Below are 23,145 nucleotides of genomic sequence, written 5' to 3'. Positions count from 1 at the left end.
ATCGGTCCATCCATCCAAGGAGTAGTTGGTCTTGAGACTTCGTATCAAGTCTGGCATGCCCTTCAAGAAGCCTATGCCCAAGAATCCCAAGAAAGGGATTTCCAGCTTACTCAACAGTTGACATACATGAGGAAGGAAGCCATGACGTCGCTGCAAGATCAAGATCACCTCCAATGATTCAACCTTGTGTGCGACCACCTAGTTGCAGCCGGACGTCCCGTGATTGACAATATGAAGGTTTTTTCCCTCCTCAACAGCTTAGGTCCGAAATACGAACCCTTCACCACCTCCATGCTCAAGCCACCAATGCCCTCCTACGCCGAGCTTGTGCTGCTGCTGCAAGGATATGAGATGTGAGACTCAACTTTTTGTTTCCTTCAACACACAAGCATATGCTTTCTATAGGAACAAAACTTGACACGGGAACAAGGGCAAACAATGCTCGTTCTCCTCCACAGGAAGTGGCTTCTCCCAAGCCAATCACACGTCTCGTCCTAATGTCTCCTCTAGTGGGACCCACAATTTTGCTATCTCCAACAGCATAGCTCGTGACAATGCTCGGGGACCTGTCCAATTTGAAGAAAAAATATACACACGACGTTAAATGTTGGCACCAGTTGGATCATGATCTCCAATCTGATGATATTTCACAAGCATTGACTTCTATGACTTATTTATTATTATTTTTTTTATGAAAGTATGGCATATATTGATAAAGGAGTTAAACCAAAGAGCGGATACAAGGGGGAACAAAGTCAAAAGAGGTGGTATAATCACTGATGCGAAGTACATCATTGCTTAAGGCATGAGCAACTAAGTTGTTGACTCTTACAATGTGCCTTACTGACCAATCACAGAAATTATTAAGGTTGTATCTAGTATCGACTATAAACTGTCCTGCATAGGTGATGGAGTCTGAGGTTGAGTTCAAATCATTAACCACTTGCAAGGAGTCACCCTCCATGATCACATTCGAGTAACCAACATATTTGTAGAAAAGGGATGCTTGTAGTGTAGCCAAAGCTTCAGCCAGAAAGTGGTCTGGGTAAAGATGATGTTGCATCCTTAGAGTAGCAAGGATCTGGCCCTCACTGCCTCTTATCACAACACCTACTCCCATCTTGCAAGCCCTTTTGTCAAGTGCTTCATCCCAATTTAGTTTGACCCTACCTTGAGGTGTAGCTTCCCACATATATGGCTGCTGCCTGGTAGAAGCTGAGGTAGTCTGTTGTGGATTTTGCTGTAATTCCTCCACCAAGTGGGCTGATTGTTGGGTAATAGCCATTGGGTGCAGAAACAGGTCCTTGAACACCATGTCGTTGCTTCTCTTCCATATTAGCCATGAAATTAAAGAAAAAGACATTAGCTCCTCATGTTCTAGAGTCTCCATAAAGCTAGCAACTAAGTCTTTGAACTGGTGAAAGTGTGGGCTTGAATTCTGTAATTTCCTTGTGCTATGGCTCCAAACATCTCTGGTTGATGGACAGTCCCACAGTATATGCTCAATGGTCTCTGGTTGTTGGATGCAAATGGGGCATACTGGTTCCTCCAAAGTCTTTCTCTTTAACAAGTTTGCTCGAGTGGGAAGGGCATTGAGACATGCCTTCCAGAGAAATGTCTTAGCTGTATTTGGGATTCTCAGGTTCCAGAGCTTGGTCCAGGGGTCATGGGGATTGCTTTGATTTGAGGATTTACCCAGCTGTTGGATGTCCAGTTCAGCGAGCAGGTGGTATGCACTCCTTGCACTGAACTCCCCTAAGGTGGTGCATCTCCAAATAAGCCTGTCAGGCTTGGGGTAGGGGCTTAGTGGGATTTCATTAATTAGCTTTGCATCCTCTTTTGTAAATAAAGCATGGATCATGTTAGCTTTCCATCGGTTGGTTGCTATATCTATGAGGCAGGAGACTTTGATGTCCCCTTATAGAAATTTGAGAGTTCTCTGAGGCTTGAAGGTTGCTTGTTTAGAAAGCCACTTGTCATTCCATATCTCAGTTTGATTATCATTACCCATCCTCCGAATCAAGCCTTCATTTAGCGCAGCTCTAGTAGCCAAAAAACTTTGCCACAAGATGTCCCCTGACCAAGATTTTCTGATAGGAAAGAGCTGTTGGGGAAGTATTTTTCCTTCAAGACCTAGGCTACCAGAGAGTCTAGATTTGAAACAAGTCTCCATCCTTGTTTTGCTAGGAGGGTTAGGCTGAAATTGGCAAAATCTCTTAGGCCAATGCCCCCATAACATTTGTCCATTTTCATTTGGTCCCAATGAACCCAATGGATCTTGTGCTTTCGTTTTTCTGCCCCCACTAGAAGCTTCTGACTAGTTTGTTAAGCTCATTCACCAGGTGCCTTGGCAGTTTAACAATTCCCACGCAATAGGTGGGGATGGCTTTAATGACTGCTTTGATCAGAATCCTTACCTGCTTAAAAAAGGAACTTGGTTTTCTAGTTTGTGAGCTTGGCCTACACCCTGTCCAGTATGATGTTTAAAGATTGGACTCGAGATCTACCTAAGAGAGCTGGAAGGCCTAGGTACTTTTCATAAGAGTTAGAGCCCCTAATCCCTGCAATGCTAGTGATGCTACCTTTGGTTTCCTCCTTTGTGTTCTTTCTGAAATAGATAGAAGTCTTATCCATGTTTAGCCTTTGACCTGAGGCATTCTCATACATCTCCATGAAGTGAAATAAGTTGGACCATTCAGTTGGATTTGCTTTGCGAAAAAGGAGGCAATCGTTAGCAAAGAACAAATGGTTAATAGAGAGCTTGTTTCTTCGAATAGGTAGACCTATTAAGATCCCATCATGTTCAGCTTTGTTAAGCATGCAACTAAGGACTTCTAAGCAAAGGATGAACAAGTAGGGGATAGGGGATCCCCTTGCCTAAGGCCTCTCGAAGGTGTGAATGACTGTTGAGGAGCTCCATTAAGAATAAGAGAGTAGGAGACTGAGCTCACACAATTCATTACACTATCCACCCATTTTGCATTGAATCCAATCTACTGCATAACATATTTCAGGAAAGTCCATTCTATCCTATCGTAGGCCTTGCTCATATCGAGCTTAAGGGCCCTGTATCCCTCCCTTCCTTTCAATCTTGACTTCATAGTATGGAAAGACTCGAAGGCCATAATCAAATCGTCTGTGATTAACCTCCCTGGAACAAATGTTGTCTAAGTAGGTGAGATAAGGTGAGGCAGAACTAGTTTCAACCTGTTGGCTAGTGTTTTTGCAATAATCTTGTAAAAGACATTGCATAAGTTTATTGGTCTAAAATCAGTTACCTTTGATGGGGATGGGATCTTTAGGACAAGAACAGTCAGGGTATCATTCATCTTATTAGACCTGCAGCCTTCATTTAGAGCGTCCGATGCTGCTTTTGTTACTTTTTCCCCTACTATGTCCCAGTGTCCCTGGTAAAAGGCTACTGGGAACCCATCAGGGCCAGGTGATCCCATGGGGTTCATGCTAAAAAGGGCTTCTTTTACCTCCACAACAGTAAAAGGTCGGGAAAGAGAGGTGTTCATGTTTGCTGTAGTTTTTCTTAGCAGTTAGACTCTCCAGTCTTGATAACTCTCAAGGTCGTAGTTGTCAAGACTGGAGGACTGTTGTCAAGGCAGGAGAGACTATGACAGTCAAGCAAATTGATAGACATTTCTTCAAGATCATTCTCCATCGTTGTTATTATATAATTGTTATTATAATTGTTATATATAATTTTAAAGGTTATTATATAATTTTAATTATTACCATTCCTAAATTATAATTTTAATTATTATACTTAATTGAGTGAGTTATTTATTTATATAGACAATAAGTATATAATTTTTATATAAGCATTTATTTGATCCTTATTTACTTACTCTCTAGTTTATTTTAAATAAATATATTTATTTATTCCAACTCTACTTATTTTGTAGGTTCAAGACTTTTTTATTGAAGAGTATTTTACTTTCTTTCTTTATATATATATATATTTAATAATATAATGGTTTGGAACCTCACAATGGTAAGAATATTTAATGGACGGTTTATTAATAATAGTAATTATATGTATATTATACTTTATATATAGTTAAGTTATATATTTTTTTTCTTTTTTCTTTTTTTAAATTAAGTTTTATACTCATCTTATTCCTAAAGTATCATTTTAATTGTTATACTTAATAACTATAATTAATAATTACTAATTTTAATTATTATTATTCCTAGAGTCGTATCATTTTAATTGTTATACTTAATTGAGTGAGTTATTTATATTTAATAAGTAATTATTAATTATAGTTATTATTTGTATATATTATACTTTATATATAGTTAAGTTATATACTTTTTTTTATATTTTTTAAAATTAATTTTTATACTATAGTTATAATTTGAATAATAATGATTATTCTAACTAATCATATTCTAACTAAATGGTAAGAATATTAACATATTCCTAAACTTGAGTAAGCAATAAACATGTATTAACAAAACCTAAAGACAAACTATGCATAAACTCACATACTATTCACAAACTATACAAACAATAATCACAATATTTATGCAATGTCACTTCACATCTATCAAAAAACACTACAAACAATATGTCCATGTTGTTTGAATTAACAATGTCACATTCTAGTTGTAACAGCCCGCTAGAAATTCATTGAAGGAATTTCTATTGACTTTAGGAATCTCGTGAAAAATCCCATAAGTTTTTACGAATCGACCTATTGCATAGGTTTTAGTCTGTCAACATAGTCAGTGTTATCACTCACTATGCTGCTAGAAATATGAGTTTTATTTATTTGAGGTGGTTAGAAGTGTCAGAATGCATTATGGTCTACGCCATTACACTCAGTGGATTATTTAGGATTTTATGGCACAATATCCTATTTTCATAATTCCGGACGAAACGTCTGTTGGAAATTGTGAAATTATTTTTAGGGGCACTTCGAGGTTAAATTTCGGTAAAAGATTTTCACTAAAGGTTAATATGAATATTTAGGAATTTTTAGTACTAAGTTTATGATTCACTTTTTCGAAGTGAATAGTAACCTCGATAAGCGCACCAATTGCAGTGTTTCGAAATCACAGTGTGGAATGTCCAAATTGGATTAGAGAAGTTTTATTTGGACACTTGGCAAGATCTTAGCCACACTTAGTGAATAATTTTAGACACTTGGCACCATAAGGAACATTTGTTGGATTTGAAGGAATCAAGGTGTGAGATCGTGTCACTTAAGCAAAACTTTGTTTCATCTGCTCAACCAAATTGTGCCAGATCAAAGAGGTTTTCAATCCTAGTGAAATTCTAAATGGTGGGAATCCAATCGAAAGCCCAAAAGCATGGTTGAAATCGAAACCCTAAACGGTTTCCCCAAAACCCTAAAGTTGGCCTCTAAACATTTTCTAATCCGATTTCTAGCATTGTGTTTAATCACTTGATTAAATCACTTCCACATGCTATTAATCCTTCAAATTTGTGTTAGAACATCATTATCCAACCTTGTTAACCTTGAAAAATTGATTGGGCCAAGTGATATTGGATTTGGGCTTGATAGCAACCCAAACCCTCTTTAAACCCCAAATTTTAGGCCCATTCGGTTTAGGCCCTTTAAGGCCCACGAATTTGGTCACCATAGGATTGCTTCATGGCTAAGTTTTGTACCCCCACTTGGCTGGCCAGATCTGTACAAGAAGAGCCTAGAAGGTTCTTGAAAGACATAGCTAAAGGGCCACCTCACTCATTCACTCTTACACTCCACCTTAAGAAAAGATCTTGGTCTGATTTTTATGAGAAGAAAAGGCCAACACTCAACCATTCCTTCAGTCCTATCACTTTACATAGCTTGTGTAAGAAGCTCTTCAGTCCACTTCCCACGAAAAAGCAACTCTCCTTTACACTTTTCCTTCATAGAACACAAAAGACACTCTCGGACAGTTTTTCGTACCTCTTTTGAATGCCTGTTTCGAAGCTTTTTTAAGTGTTTCCTCGCAACGTTTCCTTCATGAAAGTTGTTTCTTTTGGAGTCTAGTTTACGTGGATATCTTATTTGTTCCATTTGGAGATCATTTGATTGGTAAAAAGTTGTTTAGACCCCAGAAAGGTCATTCTGGGCGATAAACTGGAGAGTGTGTTATATTTTGGAGTTTTTGACCAAGCTAATGAATAGATCTTGGTCCGAAATTTTTATGGAGTACTGTTAACATGTGTATATGATTATTGGTTGAGGATTTGTTGCATGATTAAAAGTTTTGGTGAAATATTTTCTTAGGTCTAGAAACTTAGAAACTGGAAGAGGAAAAACAGTTTCTGTTTTGAGAAAGTTTAAATCTTTTATGGTTTAATCTTATTCCAATGGCTTTGATATTTTTATTGGAAGATCCTAAGCATCTTATATACATGTTAGAATGTTATTTTGAAGATATTTGATGTTAGTTTCGAACATATGAAATTTTATGGAAGGAGATATTCGGTTAGGCCAAAGTGATGATGTTCTTGGCTAAATTTATGTTTTGGTTGATGTTTACCCATGTGATCTTGAGTTTGAAGCTTGGATCTGTTTTAGGACACCTTTTTGAACCATGTGATGTTTTGGTTTGAAGATCACTTCTTTATAAGTCATGGATCAAGAGGTTGATCAAAACAAGTTAGAAACAAAATTCTGTTTTGAACTTAGAAGAGAAACCAAAAAGTTCAAGTATGGTTTTAGTGATTTTGATGACTTTTGTTCATGATTCAAAACATGATTATTCTTAAGAATATGTTATGAGTGTAGTAGAAGAAAAATTTTGGTTTAATCATGAGTTTTGAGATTTGAAAGAATTACAACAAAAAGCAAAGGAAATAGCCTTTGTAAGTTTCGGCCATATAGAGTTTTGATGGTTGTGTTTAGTTTTAAATTTTTATGAATTAATATTTGAGTTTAGGACAAAATTTACATAAGGTATGTAAATTTTGGTGATTTTTGAAGTTATGATGCAAAATCCTTAAGTTAGGGGTAAAATGGTCATTTTCCCACATGTAGAGGGTAAAATGGTAATTTTACTCTAAGTTGATATTTTTCCATATTCCTAATTGTTAGTGATTAAGTTCTAATTTTTAGAAATCACTACTTTCAGTTTCCCGTTATCGCACTTGAGTTTTGTCTCGAAGCACGAAGATCGAGGTAAGTTAGCTTTTAACTTACTATCAATTTAATGTGTATGTGTGATAAGTAAGGGAACTAAATTGTATGTATGCATGTTATCATATGTGCCATGCCAAGTCATTACATATTTATCTGTTACACAGAATTTATTCTGTCATGAATTATTCATCTGTTACACAAGATATTCTGTCACGTATTGCTATACATGCTATACATTGCAAGTATGTCATGTTAAGTTAAGTATGCCATCTGTTACATGTATTTCTTGTCATGTAATATTCATTGTCACATGTTACGCCACGTTAAGAAATGTTGTCTGTTATATGGTATGCCATGTTACGAAATGTTGCATGTTACATGTATGACATGTTATGAAATGTTCTCTGTTACATTTATGTCTCGAAGTATGTCATGTCTGTCGTCCTACGTTCATGTCACGTTATGTTACGTCAAGATTTCTGTCTTTTATGTCACGTTCATGTTACGTCACGTTACGAAATGTCATGTCTGCCAGTTAAGTCATTCATGTCAATCACGACCCTAAGCGCTAGGATGGGGTAATATCCTAGTGGAACTCCTTTGTTCACGCTGGAGTGTCTAAATAGGTGTGAAATTCCCTGGGTTGACGAAGTACAGTCAACAGGTTGCGAATGGGGCCTAATTAGCTGGTCACCGGAGCGCGCCAGGCACTAACGCCGATGGTGCCACACATTATGTTACGTGTGTCCACAGCAAGTGTGGCACAAACAGATAAGTCATGGGGCCACAACAACTGTGGAGCATGAAGTATGGGGCCACAACAACTGTGGAGCATACACTACGTGAGACACAGCAATTGTGACACGTAGAATACGTGGGGCCACAACAACTGTGGAGTACGTATTAACGCACTCACAGCTGGTATAGAAACCTGTGATGTGATGCGGTAATCGGCAGGGACACACGGCTCAAGGGGACCTGTGTAGCACCCATATGGTCATGTTAATGATTAAGTCTATTGAATAAGATTCCAAGTTCAAGTCATGTTTCACGTTATGTTATATTCAAGTTTACGTTCACGCAATCATGGTAATCCCATGAGACAAGAATATGTTCCAAGTTCATGTTATGTTATGTTCACGTTTACGTTATGTTCCAAGTTCACATTTATGTTATGTCATGCTCAAGTTCAAGTTCAAATTATGCATGTTCACGTTCATGTTATGTTTCAAGTCCATGTTATGTTTCAAGTCACGTTCATGCTAAGCTTCAGTTTCAGTTTAAGTTATGCCAGTTATGTTATGTTGTATGTCAAGTTATGCTATGATTACTTACGATTTGATTATGCATTCATGCTTTTACTGCCATGCATGCATCATTAACCTGTGTGGAAGTTTCCTGTTAACTTGCTGAGATTTGTAATCAAATCTCACTGTGGTAGTCCCAACTACCATTCCCCCCGAATGGTAGATTTTGTTACAGGATCTGAAGGAGAATCGGGAATCGACCAACTGGAAATGGTCGACTAAGCGACGATGCGATGTAGGTGTTAATACAGTAGTTACCTCAGATTACTACTTGTATTTGTAGAGTTCAATCTCCATCACTCTTTTGATCACAACCATATGGATTAATATTGTGATCTCAGTTGTTTAGTATGTCATTATGTATGAAGTATGTTTTAAGTATTTGGGATATTTCGGTTTGGTGCATAGTATTGCTAAAAAGAAAAATTATCCGCTGCGAATATTGCATAATGCTAGATGCATGTTAGGAATATTGCATCTTATATGTCATGAACGGGGGCAGGTAACCTTGTGTTGCATGTCTCGACGCTTCAAATGTCCGTCCAATCCCAAGCGGAATTTGCGGGCGTCACACTAGTAGTGTTATATTGTTAAACTAGAGAGAGATGAAAGATTATGTGAAACAGTTTCCCATCAGTACACAACGAGAGAGAATGATATTGAATAAATGTCTAAATTTTAGTCTAATTACTTAACCATCACAAACCGTCCGACTTTGACAACTCTCAAGACTAGAGAGACTTCGAGAGTCAAGCAATTTGACAAACATTTCTTCAAGATCATTCTTCCCCGGGATGTACAAGACACAAAAATTGTTCACATGTTATTTCATCTCTCTCTAGTTTAACAATATAACACAATACGAATGTGACATTGTTAATTTATAAAAGAAGTAAAAATTAATAGTTATGGAATCAAAAGTTCATATTTCTCAACAGGCAACAAAGTTTTTTATAGTGATTTTAGATTGGTTGGGGCTATCATATACGAAATAATTTAATTGTTATTATATATCTTAGGACATTGTTAATTGATACCTATGTAATTTTAATTCTTATTATATAATTGTTATATATAATTTCTTCAAAGGTTATTATATAATTTTAATTCTTATCATTCCTAAAGTATCATTTTAATTTTTATACTTAATTTCAAAGGTTATTATATAATTTTAATTATTATCATTCCTAAAGGTTAAAAATAATTTTTATACTTAATTTCAAATGTTATTATATAATTTTAATTGAGTGAGTTATTTATATTTAGTAAGCAATTACTAATTCTAGTTATTGTATGTATATATTAGACTTTATATATAGTTAAGTTATATTTGTTTTTTTAAAAGCAAGTTTTATACTATAGTTATAATTTGAATAATAATCATATTCTAACTAAATTAGTATGAATATATTATATATACTTATTAAATATTAAATATTAAATATTAAGTCTCATATTAAATGTATAGTAAATGTTTTTAATATAGTCTTAAATTAATATCCTAAACTTATAATTTTCTTGTTAAAAAATAAATTTAAAAAATACAAAAAACAATATAATATCAAAAATTCACATAAATACTAAAAACTAAACCCAATATATTTCTAACCATATAAACATATTCAATAAAAATTCACAAACAATAATCACAATATTTCAAATCCATATCACAACAACAACAACAATATTCCCACAACAATATTTCTACACATATTAATTCATCAATGAACACCATAAACTCACAAACTATTTACAAAATTCACAAATAATAATCACAATTATTTCAAGAGTAAGTATAAAATCACAACAACATGTATTAATATATTCCTAAACTTGAGTAAGCAATAAACATGTATTAACAAAACCTAAAGACAATATATTTCTAACCATGTAAACATAAAATGTATAAACATATTAGTAAAGTTTAGAAATATACCTAGCACTCACAATATCCTCTTACAAATCAAAAGCTTTCAACTTGCCAAAACAGCCAATCCTTAAAAAAAATACAACACTAACTTATTAGAAATATATATAACAAAAACACAAGACAAATATTATAAAATCCAAGAAAATACAAAAGAAAAATAATTTTTTTCTTACTAAAACTCAACTCAACTCAACTCTCACTCTAACTGTCTCTCTCTCTCTCTCTCTAATCTGGACTCAATTTTCTCTCACTCTAACTCTCACTCTCTCTAACTCACGACTCTCTCTCACTGAACTCTCTCTCACTCTAACCCTCTCTCTCTCTAACCCACGAAGACCGGCCCTCTCTCACTTCTCTCTCTGTTGTGCACACGGGAGAAGTAGAAATGAGCCGCTGCCTCTTGTGCATGTATTCACTAAGTCTTAAAATTATTAGATGGAACATTCGAACGTTAGTTGTATGTCCGAACGTTATATTATCCCACTCAATTTTTAAATGACGTTTGAACGTTAAAAAAATAGGATAAATTTTCTGTGAAGAATGTTCGGCCATTTTCTATAAATGTTCGAACGTATCTTCCTATGATAGCACCCAAAATTTAGCAGGAAACTTCCCACACTTTTATTTTAATGTTCGAACGTTAAGAAATTTGGCATTCGAACGTTTATAAATACCCAAAGATTTTCATCGACTAATGTTCGAACGTAAAATTTCAACGTCCGAATGTTCAGATCATCACATAGATACCTAAATCGAGCGGGAAATTCCTGCACTTTTATTTTCATATTCGAACGTTAAAAAATTTGGCGTTCGAACATTTATAATTTCATGGTAAGTTTCATCAACTAATATTCGAACATAAAATTTCAACGTCCGAACGTTCTGATCATCACATAGATACCTAAATCGAGCGAAAAGTTTTTCACACTTTTATTTTCATTTTGAACGTTAAAAAATTTGGCGTTCGAACGTTTATAATTTTATAGTGATTTTCATCAACTAACATTCGAACGTAAAATATCAACATCCGGACTTTTAGATCATCACAGAGATACCTAAATGAAACATTTAGTTTAATGTTCGAGAAAATTTACGTTTGAATGAACCAACATCCGAAAGTTTCAGCTCATCTCAGAGGTGCGTAAATCGAGCGGGAACTTTCTCGCATTTTTCTTCTAGTGTTCAAACATATTTTAATTGTACGTTCGAACATGAAAATGAACTCTCATATACCTCCATTAACGTTCGACCTTGAAGTTGAAACGTTTGAACTTGTAATGATCATCACAGATAAAAAAATCCAGTGGAATACATTATTAAAGTTCGAACGTTAAAAAATCATGTTCAAACGTAAATTTTAATCAATAGTTAGTATTCTAGATACTCATAATATTTCTCTTCAATATAATTTTTTTTTAAAAAGTTGAAAAAAGTATTAACTTCTTGTCACTATTTTCTTCTTTCATACAACCCGGTTGTTCGAGATATTTTTGTTACTTATTAAATTCTATATTATATACTATATTATAGTATAATATATATACTATATTTTATATATATATATAGTATGATAGCATACTATTTTAGATGAAAACATAATAATATAGTATATATACTATACCATATATATGAATCAATAATATATAATTAATAAAACGAACAACAAAACTTATATATATATATATAAAATACACTATATAAAATACTATATAGTAATGATTTTCTTGAATCACATCATCTGAGGGTCATAATTTATATGACTTTCAACTCCATCCAACCTAGTTCCATACCGTTCATAAATATTCCCGACTTTCAATGATTATCAACAGAGGCCCGTACGGCTGGGGCTAGCACTTAATGAACACCTATATTGATGTCTGAAGATACGTACGGCCTACTTCATAGCCACAAACGCAACAAGCCAAGCTAGCTAGGTAGTCAGTCTTCTATATATTTATTACTTGTAACACAATCATGGAGGATGTTTGAACATTATTTTGAAAACAAAAGGGATCAATCCTCCCACTAAAACTGACTTCCTATTTACTGATCCAATGGCCAGCCCCGTCTTTGATCTCCCTCTATACGAAAAAAGTATTATACTTCATATATAGTTAAGTTATATACTTTTTTTTTAAGACATAATTTATACTATACTTATAATTTGAATAATAATCATATTCTAACTAAATTAGTATGAATATATTATATATACTTACTTCATGTTAAATATTAATTCTCATATTAAATATTTTAAATCTTTACTGAAATTAAGATCCTAAACTTATAATTTTCTTGTTAAACATATTCAATAAAAATTCAAAAACAATAATTACAATAACAACAACAATATTTCCACAATAATATTTCTACACATATTAATTCATCAATGAACACCATAAACTCACAAACTATTCACAAAATTCACAAATAATAATCACCATTATTTCAAGAGTAAGCATAAAATCACAACAATATGTATAAACATATTGCTAAACTTTAGAAATATAATTAGCACTCACAAATTCAAGAAAACCAATTAATCTAATCGTCATTCATTAGGGAGAGTAATTTGATTCCAATCAATCTATTTAGGAATTTATACATTAGAATTTTGGGTACTAGATTGTAATAATAAAGTAAATCGCTTTGGGCTAGTAATAAGAACTTGTGGTTCTAATATTGTTTTCATTAGTTTATAATGGATCATATATATATATATAATATACTATATAATACATTATATATATAATACACAGCATATATAGATACTATAATATACTATATATTAAAATATAATATTTGATATAGTATGCTATATGTTATAGTATACATCATAATATATAACATATATTAATAATATAATATATTATAGTTAATATTCTAGAAAATAAATCGAGAAACGTTAGAACGTACTAATAATTACATTCGAACGTTTCGTGTATATAAGCCCAAAACTGGACAGCAAAACATCATTTTCACCATCATCTAACTTCATTCTCGTTTGCACACCACCATTACTCCGTCACCGCCGCCGTCAAACTCTGCCACAACCATCACTAAAATGTAGGCATTCATCTTTTAATCAAATAACTTGTATTTTATTTAAGATTTGGGTTTGGTTTTGTTTAAAATGGGTCAAGTGGTGGCTGGATTTTCAACACCATTTTTCGGCCACCACGACTTGCCATTAGCCAAATAATCATCGTAGAAAAGTTTATTGAAGTGTATACTTCATTTCTACGGTGACATTTCGTTATTTAGAACCTTGTACACAGGTTTTCAAGATTTCAATAATGGCTGAGTCGACTCAGCCATTCTGTGTCGTAACGTTTGAAAGTTTCATCGAGACGTTCGAACATACGGCATTTTAATTACATAGTCGTTAAGGCTTCTACGTTCGAAGGTGTATTGTTTTACATTCGGACGTTATTTTTTGAATAATTTACGTCCAAACATTTAATTATAATGTCTGAAGGTAATGCTTTTTAAATTTATTTATGCTTCAACGTTCGAACGTTTATCTTTTACATTCGCACGTAAAACACATACGTTCGAACGTATAACATAAATGTCCGAAAGTAAGTCATTTAAGTTTATTTATTGTATATGTTCAAACGTATATGTTATACATTCGCATGCATGTGTTTTACGTGCGAACGTAAAGTATACAGGTTCGAACATTTTATCTGAATGTTTGAACGTTTATTTTACTATATTCGAACGTTAATGCAGAGTAGTTTAAAATTAACACAAAAAATGCATCAATGTAAATAATTTTTTTTCCTTTTCTATTTTCAGGATATGGCTCATCCTCTACATACTAAGAAAAGAGGGAAGGAAGGAGCTACTCTGGACACTACTCATACCGGCGCTCCTACTGTTATGGTAGAGCGAGAGGTCCTTATTAATGAGTTCAACGAACTCATATGGGAGCAGACGAACCTAAGAGATGTTTTCCTCAGTAGAGGCTTGGGAAATATTTGCACATTGAGGGGGCATGTATACCCTTCAATGGTTCAGGAGTTCTATATAGGGATGTGTGATATGCCTCAGGACGCATCCTCTCACACCATTACTGTACGCGATGTTTCCATTGAGATTTCACCAGATGTCATCGCCAAGCACCTCGGCATTAGTCGAGGAGTTGAGACATCTACACATGCCACATCCCGTGAGGATGTAGGCACTTCTGCATCATCTACTGGCCGCCCATTTGAGCCAGCATTAGCCAGAGATGCAGATCGGTCAGAGGCCGAGGATACTGGCCTCGAGGCTCGGGATGATAACCGAGACGAGGATTTCTACATCCTCACCGGGAGGGACCGCATGAAGATCGAGAGGAAGAACGCCTTCAACCAGAACCATTTGCTACATATCTTCCATATGTTACACTTTATTGTTGTAACAAATGTAGATCATGTGGCATATAAAACCACATTTAGTCGACTTCGGGCACAGTTTTTTATACGAGTGGCACGTGGAGATCCCATGGATTTGCCACTGCACATCTTTGAGAGGATCCGTTACGAGGCGAGCATCATTTCCACAGATAATCTCTCATACGGTGTCCTGATCAGCCGACTATTACTTGCACGGGAGTGCCAACCCAGGCAGAGGAGGGGGTCAAAGATCAGATGAGCCCCCTCGACATGACCACGCATCGACGTAGCATTGGACAAGTGAGGGGAGGTTAGCCACCCCTTGTAGAGGATCTAGTTCCTCCGATGCAGCCTCAGCCAGGTCATGTGGGGAGTAGTAGTCAACAGCCGTTGAGTACATCTGCGGGAGATGCGTGACCTACTTGGGTTGATGCGGTGATCTCACAGCTAACTGTGCGTATCAATCATAAGATCAATCAATCACACGCGGCTATAGAGGCATCTGTCTCCGAGATCGCCCATTGTGTAGGTATCCTCAACGACAAGGTTGATACCTTGACTGAGAAGGTAAGGAATTCGAATTTTGCAAACAACGCTATCATTTGAGTGTTGTTTAAGAAATTCGATCATATTTTGTATTTTACTTTTATTATATGTAAAGAAAAATATTATTTAATATTTCTATGGTTTTTTAATTTCAATTATCAATCTTCTTTAATGTTATATTTTCCATCTTTAATACTAAATTACTGCATTTCAAATATATATAAATATAAATATATATTTATATATTATAAATTGTGTATATATAAATATATACAAGTCAATTTTTTAGACTTGTTCATAAATTATGTACTATAAAAATCACATAATTTATAAATTAGTCATATTTAATTTAAATTTACAATTAACGTTCGAATGTTGGCGCAAAACTTTGCACGTTCAAACGTTAATTCCTAACATTCGAACGTTTGCACCAAAACACTGCACGTTCGCACGTAAGTAGCCACAATGTTCGAATGTATATTTGACGTTCGAACGTAAATTTCTCATACGTTGAAACGTAAAAAAAATCTCATCTGTCTTTAGTGACAGTTTCCAGAAACCATCACAAAAAAGACTTTTTAGTGACAGTTTGGGGACTGTTACAATTTCCCAACCATCACTAAAACGCAATTGTGTTGTAGTGGAAATTATTTACGGTATAATGTTCTTTATGAGATTTTGGAAAATGTGAGAGAAAAATATGAATAAAATTATTAGAAAATTAAAATATTGTTATAATATAAATTTAATTTGACATAATTATTTTCGTTTTGGGAATTTAAAAGTAGAATTGGTTTTTGTGTTTCATTTGAAAATTTGAGAAAGTTATAATAATTACTTAATGATTGGATGAAAAAGTTAAAATTTTGAAATTAAAAAGTGTTCTTCTTTGAATGGTGTTTAGATGTTGAAATGAGAAGGATTGAAACCATCTGTGAAAGCAAACGAGGCATTTGTAACGAAGGCAACTCTCATTCTTCAATCTATTTCATTTTTAGACACCACTAAGATGAGATATGTGTGGAAGCAAACACTTCACCAGTCCCTTTCATTCTAAATCATGATATTTGGTATAGACTTCATCAAAGGATGGTTAGATATTATAATTTCGTACAATTCGTTGGCTTGGAAAACATGAGCCACAACTTGGCAGCCTCTCTTCTTTGCTCTAGCTATGCCATCCAAGCATGCATTCAAGATTTCTTTTTATTTCTCCATTTTTGCTTTTGATATTTGTCGATGAACATCCTTTTGAATTTTAGGAAATTGGAATCTATAATCTGAATTAAAAAATTTATGGCCAATATATATATATATATATATATCAACTGGAAGACATGACTGACACTTAAAGTTAAAACCCGTCCACTCACCAAGACTAAGGTTCATCGATTCTCAAAGTCTCTTTCAAATTTTCTTGGGACTCTTTTTCTTCTAATTAATTTGTTGAAATTAAGATCACCATGCAACATAAAGATTCTGTTCATATATATATATATATCAAACTTCAAACTGGTTGACATGTTACCCTCTTGCTGTATCAAAACTAAGCACGTAATATGCCTCATTAAAACAGATAGTTTGCATTTTAATAAGAGAAACTAAAATGCCTAATCAACATGCCATGTTTAAAAGTCGAAAAAAATTCAATTAACATAAAATAAAATAAAGTAATTGAAATTAAGAAAATCAAGCTAAAGTTAAAAAGAAAGCATAAAATTATATAAATGTATTTAACTCAAAATTAATACATTGAAAGAAAAAAAACAAGCACAAAAAATAACTTGTAAGCTATTTACCAAATATAAATTTTATGCCTATTTCCCAATGTATTTTGCAGAAACCTAAATTTAAGATGAAGAATAAAATCTTCTAATGCCGTGGAAGTTTGGACTTGTGATCATGCCGTGGAAGACCTGATTGGCAGTGGAAGACCCGTGGCCAAGACCATTAATGTTCATCAATTGTCCAAGTCAGCCGTTCATGAAAAAAGAGAGAAAAGATAGAAATAAGAATCTTTCGTTTTCTTTCTGGATGATGTTTGCTGAGCATCACTGTTCATTACGTATAGGCGCTGGCATATTCTAACGGTATTGTTCCTATCACGGGCCAAGACCATTAATGTGCATCAATTGTTTGATAGTTTGGAAAGCAACGGAGCCTCTTTCCTCTATATATATCTCTAGCTAGCCTGTTAATGCTAGCTCTTCTCATAATTCTCCAAGCTGTGATCTCCAAATTACTAGCAACCATTTATTTAAACAAGTTTTTTTTTTTTCAAGTGTCTAATGGTTCCCCTAAGCACCCAAAGAGCCTCATCATCAGTACCACCATCTTCTTCCAGTTCTCCAAGACCTCGATGGATACATGATGTTTTCCTCAATTTCCATGGCGAAGACACCCGCAAGAGTTTTACAGACCATTTATACACTGCTTTAGAAAAGAAAGGCATTATCGCCTTTAAAGATGACGAGAAACTTGAGCGAGGAAAGTATATTTCCCAAGAGCTATTGAAAGCAATACGTGAATCCATGTACGCCATCCCCATTATCTCAAAAAACTATGCTTCCTCAAGATGGTGCTTGACTGAACTTGCCCAGATTGTCAAATGCATGAGAGAGACGGGTTTGACAGTTTTGCCTGTTTTCTACCATGTTGATCCCTCTGAGGTAAGAAACCAAACTGGGGCTTTTGCTGAAGCTTTTGCTAGGCATGAAGAAGACCCTAATATTGATATGGAGAAGATGCAAATGTGGAGAGTTGCTTTGAAAGAAGTGGGCAACATATCCGGATGGCATTTTCATCTTAGGTAACAATTTTTCTTTTATTCTTATAGCGAGAGCATGCATGGATAAGTTGGAGATTCTCAAATTTGTACCCCCATAAAATTGGATTCCGGCTAGTTGTACCAATCAAATTTAATTGGATCCATATAAATACACATGTTAGACTTGTGTTGATCAGTTAGCGATCTAGCTTATGTGACGAAAATTATAAATTCTTAATGTGAGATCTAATCCTTTTAATTAAATAAATTTAACATTTGATCCTTATGATCTATTACTTTTTTGTTAGAGAAGTGCTACTGCCACAATTAGGTTTGGATACAAAAAACATTTCATCTCAATCTCATCTTATCTCATCTAGATCATTACAATTTTCTTAATTTTTCATACAAAATATAGTAAATAATTTAACTTTTTCGAATCTCAAAAGAATAATAATATTAAAAAATAATATTCTAATAATATTTTTTTCAACTTTCAACTAATCTCAACTCATTATCTAAACCTCCCGTAAGAGATTTCACAAAAATAAATTTATTAACTGATATGGCTTTACGTGGTACGCTAGATTTAGATTGAATACTTGCTGATCTATTTAATGTTTTTGAATCAAGATTTGTTTGGTTCCTTTTTGTTGTTGATGACCATGAATTTAGGGAAACGATGAGGGAGATTTGCCTGCCCATTCAATTGGTGCTTGCCCCATAATATTAATCGTTTCATCTTCGACCATTGGCCATTTAGCTATTGCCATCACCCAATTTTCCCTCTTGGTTGGATTTTTTTAAAATATGTATATTTTTCTAACTATTAATTGTATCATCACTTGTGGTTCCTCCTCTATAGGGACTTGACTACCTTCTTAATTTGCATCCATATCTATTCCTCTCAAAGTCAGCATTTCTATCGCTTCCTTTCATCCTCAGAGCTACAACTTTCTTCCTTTGGCCACTTTACCATATGCATCAATTACTTTTAACTACATATCATTACATTGCTCCCTAAGCCAATTCCCTTGTACTTTACTATCAATTATATGAAACTACATCATGCTGCCTTGTCCCTTTGGATTTGGCATCAACAGCAACTCCCAGATCATCAATGTACCAAGAAACCCTGATTCCTTATCAAAACCTACATTCTCCTATGGATTCTAATTTAGAAACAACACCCAAACTCTCCTAATTCTCACCAAAAAACAATGGAAATGTAAGGGTCAAAAGTTAAACATTATTAGGGTGCTATAATATTGTAGATATGAGAACGGTACTCTAATTTTTTTGATAACCCTTATTTATGATAGAGCAGTACCTTATACAAAGGAAGCATGGAGGTTACAACCAAAATCCCAAAATCATGCTCCTTATAATGTGCTATATTGCACATTAATACATTATCATACATTTGGCTCTTGAAAGGCTATCACTATCTCATAATAAATAATTATCTTATCAGTTTTCCCAGGTATGAATCAACAATTGTCCAAGAAATTATTAAAAGGATACTTCAAGGATTGAGTCGTAACTTTTCAACTTTTTGCAAGGACCTTGTTGGAATGGAATCCCGTGTGGAGGAAATGATGAACATACTTGGTATTGGATTGGATGATGTTCGCTTTATAGGAATTCATGGTATGGCTGGAGTGGGTAAAACAACTTTGGCAGAAGTCATTTATGATAGAATAGCTTACCAATTTGAAGCTAGCAGCTTTATTGCCTGTATTAGAGAAGAAACTAGAAATCGTGGTTTAGTTTCTTTACAAAAACAACTTATTTCTAAGATCTTCATGGAAAGGGAAATAAATATATGGGACGATCGTGAGGGAATGAATATGATACGGAATAGACTATGTTATAAAAAAGTCTTTTTAGTCCTTGATGATGTGGACAAAGAAGAACATTTAACAGCATTAGCAAGGAGCCATGATTGGTTTGGTCCGGGGAGTAGAATCATTTTAACAAGCAGAGATAGCCATTTATTGAAAAGACATGGAGTGAATGATATCTATAAGGTTAATGAGTTGAATAATGATGAAGCATTGCAGCTTTTTAGTTTGGCAGCTTTCAAGAAACCCCATCCTGAGGAAAATTTTGTGGATTTATCCAAAGGCTTTGTGAAATATGCTCAAGGCCTTCCTTTAGCTCTCAAAGTTTTAGGGTCCTCCTTGTTTGGTAGAGAAACAAATGCATGGAAAGGTGCTTGGGATCAACTGAAAGCAAATCCTAATAAAGGAATTTTAGATATACTTCAAGTAGGTTTCGATGGATTGGAGGATTTGCAAAAGAAATTGTTTTTAGATATTGCTTGTTTTTTCAGTGGAGAGGTCTTAGATAACATTTTAATGGATATATTAGAAAGTTTTGGTTACTACCCATACCTCAATATCGATATTCTCATGGAGAAATGTCTTATAACCATCTCATCTAAAAGGTTGAGGATGCATGATTTGCTACAAAAAATGGGTCAAGGAATAATTTATGATGAATCCCCCGAAGAGCCTGGTCGGCGTAGTAGATTGTGGCATTATAAGGATGTCCTTCACGTGTTGAAGAATAATACTGTAAGTGGGTTAAACCAGATATAAATCATGTATAGTGTATTTTAATTTTAATTCTTAATTTTTTTTCAAATATTTCTCACGCAATTTTATTGTTCTTGGTTTTTAGGAAACTGACGTGATTGAAGGCATAGTGCTAAACTTACCTAATCAAAATGAGGAACGATTTAGTGTTAGAGCCTTCTCAAAGATGAAGAAATTGAGAATTCTTAAAATTCGCAACACAAGTTTGGTCAACACGAGTTTTTCTAATCTTTCTGATAAGTTATTGAATCTGCATTGGCACAGCGGTGACCCATTAAGATTCATGCCAACACATGGGTTACGAGTGCTAGAATGGTCTGAATATCCTTCAAAATCCTTGTCAAACAGCTTTCAAGCAGACAATCTTATTGAACTTAGATTTCCATGCAGTCACATCAAGCAACTATGGAAGGGAATTAGTGTAAGGTGTTTTCTTCTTGTTCTTCTTTCTACTAATGGTACTAAGCTTGTTAATACTTTTTTTTTTTGTTCAATATTTATTGTTTTATAACAGAGTTTTGGGAGTTTGAAACGCTTTGATCTTAGCGGCTCTCAAAATTTGTTGGAGACCCCAGACTTCACCGGAGTCCCAAGTCTTGAGACACTAGACCTTGAAGGTTGTACAAGTTTATCTAAGGTCCACAAATCTATTGGTGTTCTCAAACGGCTTAGACGATTGAATCTACATGCTTGCAAACGCCTTAAAAGCTTCCCAAATGAGATTAGCTTGGAGTCTCTTGAACATTTGTATCTTTCTGATTGTTCAAGATTTGAGAAGTTCCCAGACATTGTGGGAAACATGACTTCATTGCGGTTACTTTATTTGGTTGGAACTGCCATAAAGGAACTACCCCCATCATTTAAGAGTTTACGCGGCCTTTCCCTATTGTCTTTACATAACTGCAAAAAGCTCTCAATTTTTCCGAGCGTTATTTGTAGTTTGTCATCTCTTAGAATTTTGGATGTATCTGATTGCCCAGCACTTGGTGGAATTCAAGACATGAATGGTGAGGGTTATCTGGAACAATTGTATAAAGGTGGAACTGCTATCAAATTCACTAAGTTTTTCGCAATGCCAGAGTTTGGCTCGAATGATGCTCGCTCTATGCAAGAAATGTTTATGAACAAGGATGACTCCATTGGGGCCTTCTATATTGGTTTTGATAACAGAATCTACTACATTCGAAGCTTGAATCATGAAGAAAGTAATTTCCAGACAAAAGGCTATGATGTTGTGAGTCTCTTTGATCTCTTCATAAGATGTTTTGTGGGAGTGGTTATTTAATATACTCCAATTAACATCTTCATGTTCTTTGTTCTTACTTCACATGCAGGAAACTAATAGTTTTAATCCCAAGGTAATTTGTGGATCTTCCTTGGGAACTGAAGTTCGAGAGTGGTTCAATGTGAGAAGTTTAGGTTCTCATGTAACACTTCAAATCCATCCAAACTTAGATAATAATAGTAAGTGGGAGGCATTTTTTCATTTTACTATTTATGAAGTTGATGATGAGGTAGAGAATTCAAATCCAAGGATTTTCAAGGGCAGTCATCCTAATGAAGGCCATTTTGTTGAGTTTGTTTATCATTTTGAGACTAATGAAGGTCCTCTAAAAGAAACATTAGTCCTTCGTGCCCCCAAAGATCACTCTTCTGTAGGGCCATTTGGGTTTGGGGTGTATCTACCAGCCAAGTGGTTTCTGGAGCAGTCAGATAATTTGGATGGATGGAGCTACATTGGAGCATCAGTTAAAACAAGTAGCTTGAACGTGAAGGTGAAAGAGTGTGGGGCGCTCCTCTTTCAATCTCAAGCTCCTCATTCTGAACTCTGTAATACCTTGATTCCTTATGGTTTAAAATTAGAAATCAGGCGTCATCTTTGTTGTTATTTGCAAATGGGTAGTCATAATGTTGTACCTATTCGTTTCTAAGGCATAGTAAGGAATTAAAAATGTGAGGTACTGTGCATTAGTACTCAGTATTCCAGGCCAAGTTGTTTAAATGGATGCGATTCATCTTTAGCCTTGTGGTGTTTGATGAAGAAACATTTCCTTACAAAAATCAAAACACACTTCATTTACACCTACCTGCCACTCACACTCTTACATCATTTTCGAACTGGCTTGATCAGCCTCCTTCATCTGCATCCACATCATCCATGCTATCTCCCATTGATTCACCCTAACACATCATCGAGCTTCCCAACCCAAGCACCACCTTACAGGTAATGACCAGCCCGAGCATCACTGAGATAGAGAGTCCCTCTATTCTCACGCCCTCTGGTCCTCCTATGGCTTTAACCACTAGTATCCCTACAGATAATGCTCATTCCATGGTCACACAGGGGAAGGCAGGAATTTCTAAACCCAATCCTAAATATGCAAATCTCCATAGTGTTGTTACATCCACCCCTCAAGTCCCTAAGACTATTAAAACTGCTTTATAACATGAGCAATGGGTTAAAGCTATGCAAGAAGAATTGCATGCTCTTGAAAAAAAAA

The 23,145-nt window shown here is 34.7% G+C and overlaps 3 protein-coding genes across 4 annotated transcripts; 1 reads left to right on the top strand and 2 right to left on the bottom strand.

The window, feature by feature from the left end:
• Window positions 1-295: 295 nt before the first annotated feature.
• Window positions 296-1,861, bottom strand: LOC108993603. Its single transcript, XM_018968589.2, has 2 exons — window positions 849-1,861; window positions 296-566 (listed from the first exon to the last, which is right to left on the bottom strand). Exons 1-2 carry the CDS (start codon window positions 1,859-1,861, stop codon window positions 296-298), a joined length of 1,284 nt encoding a protein of 427 aa, XP_018824134.2.
• A 1,132-nt stretch (window positions 1,862-2,993) lies between these two features.
• LOC108993602 lies at window positions 2,994-3,521 on the bottom strand. The gene is made up of 2 exons (XM_018968587.1): window positions 3,279-3,521; window positions 2,994-3,167 (listed from the first exon to the last, which is right to left on the bottom strand). Exons 1-2 carry the CDS (start codon window positions 3,519-3,521, stop codon window positions 2,994-2,996), a joined length of 417 nt encoding a protein of 138 aa, XP_018824132.1.
• Window positions 3,522-17,501: 13,980 nt separating this feature from the next.
• On the top strand, window positions 17,502-22,618 carry LOC108993635 (disease resistance protein RUN1-like). Of its 2 annotated transcripts, none has more exons than XM_018968617.2 (5): window positions 17,502-18,086; window positions 19,528-20,623; window positions 20,730-21,065; window positions 21,159-21,878; window positions 21,979-22,618. In XM_018968617.2, the coding sequence occupies exons 1-5, from the start codon at window positions 17,566-17,568 to the stop codon at window positions 22,573-22,575; spliced, it is 3,270 nt and encodes a 1,089-aa protein (XP_018824162.2). In that variant the 5' UTR covers window positions 17,502-17,565; the 3' UTR covers window positions 22,576-22,618. The 2 variants fall into 2 exon arrangements, with proteins under 2 accessions (XP_018824162.2, XP_018824160.2); XM_018968615.2 differs by having other exon boundaries at window positions 19,519-20,623.
• Window positions 22,619-23,145: the final 527 nt, after the last annotated feature.

This window comes from Juglans regia, chromosome 11 (assembly GCF_001411555.2).
Source record: "Juglans regia cultivar Chandler chromosome 11, Walnut 2.0, whole genome shotgun sequence".
Taxonomy (NCBI): domain Eukaryota; kingdom Viridiplantae; phylum Streptophyta; class Magnoliopsida; order Fagales; family Juglandaceae; genus Juglans; species Juglans regia.
Note: the sequence above shows the minus strand (reverse complement) of the source record. Positions and strands in the feature narration are given on the sequence as shown.